Source organism: Lygodium microphyllum, chromosome 24 (genome assembly GCF_053477565.2).
Source record: "Lygodium microphyllum isolate KBCC chromosome 24, Lygodium_microphyllum_v1.1.10, whole genome shotgun sequence".
Classification (NCBI taxonomy): domain Eukaryota; kingdom Viridiplantae; phylum Streptophyta; class Polypodiopsida; order Schizaeales; family Lygodiaceae; genus Lygodium; species Lygodium microphyllum.
The window spans coordinates 119595534-119603961 of record NC_141158.1 but is presented as its reverse complement, the minus strand read 5'-3'; the positions used below and the strand labels follow the sequence as shown (position 1 = coordinate 119603961).

The window sequence follows — 8428 nt, the reverse complement described above, 5'->3', positions numbered from 1 at the left end:
ACATCAAATGCAATATCCTGATGATCGTACAAAGTCCTGCACAAGAGGGAGAGACAGAGAAATCGCACCCAACGATTGGGTGCATGTCATGCACGTCATCTAATAACAACAATCGTGCTTAATTCTATGAATAATGACTATTATCAAAGAGGGAGAGACACACACACACACACACACACACACACACACAGAGCATACATTTTGATTCAAACAATGACACACACAACAAACACAATATCCTAATGATCGTGCAAAAGTCCTGCATGAGAGTGAGAGACAGAGAGATTGCACCCAACGATTGGGTGCATGTCATGCACCTCATATGAGAGAGAGAGAGAGAGAGAGAGAGAGAGAGAGAGAGAGAGAGAGAGATTGCACCCAATGATTGTGTGCACGTCAGAGAGAGAGGGAGAGAGATGGTACCTGTTGATCACGATCGTGGACAAGCAATCAAGGGCGATGCTTGCAAATGAGGAGCCTCTTAAGATTGAAGATGGAAGGGAAGCGTGCAGCGGCCTCACTCCTCTCGGCGGAGATGGAGCGGTGGAAAGAGAAGCGGAGGAATCTGTGAAACAGCTTTTCATAGCAACGCATGGGAATCTGTGAAACAACTTTTCATAGCAACGCATGGGGATTCGACACGTGGCGATGGAGTATGGTCTAACTTCTACTTGCGTGGTATAACATGGGCTCTCCTCATGGTAATCCGACCTGGACATGGTGGACGGAGATGCCCAAGAATATCCGAGCCACGTAGGAGATGACATCATCACAGGTGGCCATAACATGCCCAAAGTTGGTCATGTGTGCGGCGTATCAGAACTCATCGGGGTGATGATGAGTATCGATTGATATGAGACGAAGTGATCTGGAATGTGTTAGGTTGGTCACTTGTCTCTCTGTACGACGAGAGAGAGAGAGGATTCTGCAGTGACTAATGGTTTGTGTATTCCGTTGATGAGGTCTCCTCATGGTGTTGTTGCTGTCAAGCCCATACAGGAACACAGTTGGTTCAACATCATCACAGCATGGAAGACAGTTTACCAGCCTGCTCTTCGAGTGGCGGCAACACGGCATCCATCGCTCCCCCCCGCTCGGTCCCTTTCAAACCCCTGCACCACCTGCGGGATCGCGTCTTGAGCTTCGCAGACTTCCTGCTAGAGCACCTCACTGAATGGGGCGAGGTCCAACCTCCATGGCCGCCGCCTCCTCCCATAACTTTCTTGAGCTCCGATCGTGCCATCCGGGGTCGCTTTCCACACAGGGTCGTCTCCCTGTCTGTGCTGCCGGTCTTCGCCACTCCACTGGCACGTGATGGAAGTGCCAAATTGAATGCTGGAAGCTTGTCCTCATCTGAAGTGCATCCTTCTTCTCACCTTGCAGATACTGATGGTGCATCTTTATTGTCTTCATAAAATATGCATTGTCGTACAGGTGTAACCTTGTGAACAGTTTCTCACCTGAAAATTCCTCTGGTCAGAATGAAATCCGGTCCATGATGCCTTCACCTACACCGAGTCCATGCCCTACCGATCCATCCATTCAGCGATGGTCCCCTATCTCACATCCCCAAGCACACTTGTTATGCGAAAATCAGGCCTCTGTGGATGCATTATTGACACTGGATGTGACTGGTGCATCAGGAGTCCCTCCTAAAACCCCTACCTCGCCTGTAGTTCATGGAGGGAGCGAGCATCCTGTGGAAACTGCATCAGAGTGTCCTCATGCAAACTTGGTGATGTCCCAACCGTGCCTTTCCATGAGCAGCCAGCCTGACGACTCTACTCACTGTGTACTGTTAGAGCGGCTTGCTGCTTTTGACACAACTGCTACATAGTTGACTGATACACATCTCATGTGCAGGGGAAATGCAGCATCTGTCACAGTCCCTAGCCACAATACATGTACTGTGGCTAATGGCACGAACAGCCATTATCAGCAGGTGATGGACATTGTGAGCCAGAGCAAAGAGGAGGAAATATTGCAAGAAGCGGGGGAGGTCAACATGGCAGCAAATTTAAGGATGCAGAAGGTCCTTTTACGAGCCATGGGAGCCATAAGCAGGAAGAAGACCTTGAGGATGGAGAGCTGTCTGAAGAGTGGACAGCTAATGATGTTTCAGATTCAAATGATAATGACAAGTCTGTTGTGCAGGAAACATTGTCGTTGGATGAGTGCAGACAGCAAATATCTCAAGTAACTCAAAGTACTCCTCCCCAAGTTGGAGGACAGGTGAATATGTTTAGTATTAACGGTGAAGCTGGTCAAGTATTTGGGCTGCCCAAACGGAGGCAGTAGTTGTGCTGCAGATGTTTCTAAGAAGGGTGGAGGTCACTTAAATATACAGAATGAAGTGAAGAGTATGGCCACACGTTCAAATGTGGAGCATGTTGATATAAAGGACCCGAAAACTGGCGAAGTATCAAATAAGGTAACAGCTATTAAAGGGATTGTGAACATTAAAAGCTTGGCATCAGAGGTACCCTCCATGCACTGTGTTTTTATCTGTTTGCGGTAAACAGAAAGCCTTATAAATATTATTGCAATCTCTATTATTGTACAATAGTGGAAGTTATGTTTTTGTTTGGGTAGACTGGGATGTGATTCTAAGCATGTGTTTGTGATAGTCATCAACATCTAACGTTTGCTGGTCATAACTTATCTGTTTGGACAGCAAGGAGAAAATAACCTGTCAGTGGCCGTTGAAGGGGAAGGGGCTTCATGGACAACAGATGCTGGTGATGGTCGAGTTTCGACCATTGAGGTATTGCATCAGAAAAGTTTGTGTTTGTTTATGTTTAACTGGATGGATTTCAAGGGACTTTCCAACGAGATGATTAAAATTAAGTATTGTGTGCCACTTGCCACTTAGCCGAAACAAAATGGCATCCTGTAAATCAGGTCTTGAAATATCAAAGCTGAGCAAGCAGCATGCCAATTGTAAACACGTAGAGCTGCAGGTTCGTTACAGCATGAGGAGCAAACAGCAAGCTTCAAAACAAGAATGTTATGTCTACAAGTCCTGAAGCCTAAAACAGCTGTGCTAGGGCTCAATGGGGCTGGTTAAGCCAGGCAGTGTGTGTCAGCCAAAGTCTAAGGTGATGGGCACGAGTGTAGAAGCTGATTTGATAGCATGGCTATTGGTGCATCAGCAATGCAAAGGTGGCTGTTACATTAGACTATTAGTGTTACAATATTGGTAGAGACGTGGATGCTTGTCAAGGCCTACATGAGAGCCATCAATAGACTGAGCTGGATCTTGGATGGAAGCTTGCAGCAAATGTACCTTGCACATGATTGGGATTGGAGCATCTTGTGGATAACATTGGGCATGGTTAGCTGATGAATCATTCTTTGACTTTTGACATAGAATATCCTACTTTGTGTTGAGAGTAGCAACATGAGGTTTTTGACATAGAATATCCTACTTTGTGTTGAGAGTAGCAACATGAGGTTTTAGGGGTGCAGTGCTATGATTATCATCACCCGAGAGTAGATGCAGTGCTAATTTTTAGTGCACCTGATGACATGGCTGGTTGAGCATGCATGGCGGCCTGGTTGGGGTCAGGTCTACACTTGCGTGAAGGCAAATTTGCAGGTGATAGGAGCTATGCAGGTTTGCAGGATGTCTGTATATTTGTCATGATGAGCAACGGTATTTCCTTATCTTCTTTGGGCCGTGCCAGTTTCTGTTGTCACCTTCTTGGAGATGGCTGCTTAGATGTTCAGTAGGCAGGGAACCGGTATAGGAAAGCAAGAAAGAGGCCAGAATCTGTCTATTCAGGTCATGAACAGGCTGCCTTGAATAGGAACAGTCCACACAGGTGAATAGTAGTCTGGCAAGGACCTCTTACTCAGATCTGGATAGAAACCTAGTTTGCAGAGAGCAGGTGCATATGTCACTAGCATGTATCTCTAGGTGTGGTGTACTTGGATGGTGTGTCCTGCTGAAGAACTGCCGATTGACCTGCATACAGTGACATACCGGCACATTTTTTTAAGTATAGCTAATGTGAGAACGAGACACAGCCATATATATCTACGTGTGTGTTAAAATGTGTGCTTCAGGAATGACATTGGATTTGTGATTTTTGCCTTACACTATTTTGGTGGATGGAACTGCAGGCAGTTGCAAAACCTAAGCGCATATTGACAGCTGCAAGGAAGAAGAAAAAACAGGTGAGCCACTTGTTGAGTTAGCAGTGATTCGTCTTTGATATTTGATTATGCTTATATACCGTCAGTGTGAATGCCAGAACATGGATCTTGGGCAATGTGAATGTGAATGTACTCTTAGGCATCCTTCCAAGTTTTCTAACAGATCTTGACCTTTGACTGATGGTGTGATTGTAGAGGGCAAAACATAGGAAGAAAATTTTGAAGGAGCTGGCAAGTGGCACTATAAAACTTAGATTCCAGCCTCCAAAGGAAATTAAAAATGTGACTAAGCATTGCGAGTTTTATATCAAGGGAAGATGCACAAAGGTATTGAGAATACTCTGAGTTTCTTATTGAAGAGTTTCTCAGAGGAATGAAAGTTTGATTGTGAGCTTTCAAAAGTATTCATTTGTTTTTGGTTAACCTTTAGCTAACTTCCTATGTTTTTGTACTGTGCCTTTCTGATTCTTCCTTTTTGACAGGGCAAAGATTGCTTATTTTCCCATGATGTTGTTCCAAAAACAAAGAGTGAGGTAATTACTATTCTTATTTGATACATCAATCTTTATACTTTTTGAAAATAACGTGAGCTGTTGACTTTGCTTTTAATTGTGATTCAGAAATGCAAGTACTTCATTAGTCGGTGCTGTCTTAAAGGAGACGATTGCCCATTCTCTCATGATCTCAGTCTATTTCCTCGCAAATTCTTCCATACAAGAGGATACTGCTTGGATGCAGACTCCTGTCGTTTTTCACATGAGGTAAATTGTTTTCCCCTGAAGCTCTTAATACTTTGCTTTGATCGATCGTTACGTTTCCAGACTAAATATGATATTGATGTGGCAGCCGATAAGTGAGGAAAAGAGGCAAGAGTTGCTTAAAAAAGTTGAACAGGAAGAGCGGGATCACGAAGAGGGTGGGCCAGCACAAAAGGTTTCTTCAGTTGGCAAAAGTCCAACAATGTCCATGGGACATCAAGAGTCACAGAAACTTATGCCTTCAGTCAATTCACAAGGCACTTTGAGTGACATGAATTCCCAGTTCTATAATACTGGTAGAGCCCAAGAATCTTCCAGGGGAATACCAGTTTCAAACATGGATGAAGTGTATTTGGCATCTGATAGCACAATAGTGACAACAAGAACAGGCTCCTCATTCAGCTGTGAGCCTTCCACAGGCAAAGATTTCTTTATGCATGCTAGGCCGGTAGACAGCTCAGGGCATTTATTCAACAAAGATAAGCTGCTGCACGTTACAACCCCATGGGTTAGTAAAGAGGATGACAGACTGACTGGATACCAAAGGCTTGGATCTCTTTCTGATGCGTCTGTACACAAAGCACAAGTACCATGCGGGACAATATGATGCCATGGTTGGACAGGGCGAAACCTGGAGAAAATAGCATGCCACTAGTTGGATATCCCTTTTGCCCAGGGTCCCCTGGGTTGTCCAGGGCATGGGATTCACAAACCAAAAATAAAGATGTCATTACATTTGTTAGTTCAGACAACCCGAGGACAAATGGATTCTCAACTGATATGCCTAAAACCCTGGACCCCAAACTTGGAGCGAGTGAGGCTTCTTTGAATGCTGTACAGTTCATGGCGAGACATAATTTTGTATCAAAGAACGTTTCTGATCTCTTCAAGGATGCCATGTCGGAGGATTCTGACAGATCAACAACAAAAGATGCTAAGACTGCTCGCGAGCCTCCTTTGAACACTGTACAGTTGATGTCAAGGCCAAAAGCTGCTCTGGGAAACCCCTCTGATCTCTGGAAGGATGTGCTGCTAGGGGAATTTGGCACATCAGTAACAGATCTTACTACTTCGACCAACAAGGCTTCTTTGAACAGTGCACACTTGCCATCAAGGCCAAGCCCTGGCATGGATAATTCTGATCAGTGGAAGGATAACTTGTCAAGGAATGTAGTGCCAGCAGCAGCACCATTACAGCCTCCTTTTGCAGCATCAAGACCATTCTCAAATTGGTCCAGTGAAAAATCTGACATGCCAAACCCCAACAAACGGCAACATTTAGATGATTTGTTGAGTCAGATTCTAAAGGGTTGAAATGGTTGTGATGGCATGATGTACGAATCCACTGTAAAGTATGAGATTTCTAAATCATGGTTTTCTTTGCAGTTTTTTTGTGATTTCATTTGGAGTTTTTGGGTGATGGAGGAGTGGATTTTGAATTGAATTGATTTCTCTAGTTGTTTATGGTGGACACTCGTCAGCCTGGGACTCTCAGAGGCTTATAGTCACGCATGTTAAATGTCTCGATGGCTTTTGCTTTGCTTATGTCTGTAGGGACAAAGAGTTCTTCGAAAGATCTATCAAACAACGTGAGCATCACATATTTATAGGCGTAAAATCAATCAAGAACCATGTTCTTTGTCATCAACATCTGTGCCTTTGCTTCTCAGAGGGTTCAGTGAAGGTGGTGTGGACAGGCGTCAACACATGTGGTCTTCCCCAAGGTTTCAAAGTTAGTATGCATCAATAGCATGTCCAAGTTAGTTGTAGCCATAATATGATCCATAGTGGCTCATGAGAACTCAGGTTTCAAAGTCAAGGCACAACTCTTTAATAATTTAAGCAGATGAATTACATAATTGTGACTTTTGGAACTTGACAACAACACATGATAGATTTAAGTGACTAACTTTTCTAACTTAGGATGATAGATTCTAATATGAGTACCACACAAGTAGCGGCCAACAAACTTAAGGAAAATTCGCTATTTATCCTCCAAATATTGAAAATATTTGTGTGATGCCAAGTGGCAAATACTTAGGAAATGATGGGCTTGCTTCATCCTAAATCTGGCTCAAGTTTCACAAAAGCCTTCTCAAATTTTTGCGAGAAGGCAAAGTGCCCTTCCAAAAACATATTCTTGCTATCGTTTTTGCAAAAACGTGAAAGAATTGGTTGAATTTGTGAAAATTCTTCATTTATGTGAAACGAGAAGGATATATGAATGGTTCAACAAAAATATTTCTTGAATCTTGAAGTCTTAATGGCAAGTGCACCCCAAGTGCTTGGAGTGGACTTGCTTTATCGAAATGTTGAACCAACACTAAATGCCATGTACACATTGGACCTGAAGAAGTAGGACCCACAACTCACCTGGACCCCAGGGCACTAGAGTACTCTTGGAACAATTTGTTGAAGCACTAGGTAACGACGACTAAAAGAACCCCCTTGCAACACAAGGGCTTGCACACCAAGGCAATGCCCTCTAGCTAGCCCCTGCATCTACCCTCTCATCCTCCACATGGCTTGCAATATTCTTCAATTATTTTGTGGTGGTCATGACTATCATCATTGAATATAAGGTCCATGTAATTCCATGTAACTCAAGGGGGTAAGTACCCCATGACATACCAGCTCTCATAGCATATAACAAAAAACATTGTGACATGCATTTACAATCACATGTTACCAACAAAAAAAAAACCAAAAGGGCAATGCTCCTATGCACACTTGTGTGCACTTGTTTATTCTTTACCAAAAAAAGAATGGCAATTTGTTTGTGCAACATCACATCATGCTAATTATATAAACTCTTGGGTGCCATCCTAAAAGTGATAGTGTAATGATTGACACAACCATGAGGTCGTGAATTCAAGTCTTGATATGTGTATTACTTGTTTGGAAACCTATGTTTATATGTTGTGTTCATGTAAGTTGGGGCTCTTTTCTACTTAAACACTTGGTTGGTCCTTTGCTTTGGTAGGTTCACTTAGAAGGAGGTTCCTTGATCAATCTCAATTCATTATTTGGTTTGCAAGCTTTCTTATCTACACATAAGAAAAATGCTAATATGCTCTTGTTGATTTTGTTGGGTGATATTCATGCCTCCTCCTTGTCGGAATTTGAAGAGAAAACAAGGCCTAGATGCCAATTGATATTGGGTTTGCTTTGGTGGGGTTATATTGAAATTGAAGAGACAAAAGCATTTTATTTTTGTCATGAGGTATCTAAGCACGCTTAAAAACATGGAAGTTTTTGGAGTGATGATGGTAAGGGAGAATATAATTGAATAAATGTAGTTATTTAGTAGATGAGCAATTGGATGATAATGGAGCTGGATTGAAAGGTAGAAAACTTATGTTTCATTTGAAGCATAAGCTCATAGGATCTTTATTTGGAAGATCAAGGTGGGAGATGACTTTGCCTTTCAAGTAGAAATTGTTGGGGGTAAAGGCGCCTATGCCTAGTCACCTATGTATTACTGCACTGATAGTGCCCACATATTTATACAT

The 8428-nt window shown here is 43.0% G+C and overlaps 1 protein-coding gene across 3 annotated transcripts; it reads left to right on the top strand.

Annotated features, from left to right (window-relative positions):
• The first annotated feature begins 821 nt into the window (after nt 1–821).
• Nucleotides 822–6269, top strand: LOC148015578 (zinc finger CCCH domain-containing protein 65-like). 3 transcript variants are annotated; one of them, XM_087665907.1, is made up of 8 exons: nt 822–1735; nt 1864–2431; nt 2675–2764; nt 4126–4179; nt 4354–4485; nt 4641–4691; nt 4779–4919; nt 5005–6269. In XM_087665907.1, the coding sequence occupies exons 2-8, from the start codon at nt 2363–2365 to the stop codon at nt 5521–5523; spliced, it is 1056 nt and encodes a 351-aa protein (XP_087522033.1). In that variant the 5' UTR covers nt 822–1735; nt 1864–2362; the 3' UTR covers nt 5524–6269. The 3 variants fall into 3 exon arrangements, with proteins under 3 accessions (XP_087522033.1, XP_087522034.1, XP_087522032.1); XM_087665908.1 differs by having other exon boundaries at nt 822–2431; nt 5463–6269; XM_087665906.1 differs by having other exon boundaries at nt 822–2431.
• The last annotated feature ends 2159 nt before the right edge of the window (nt 6270–8428 follow it).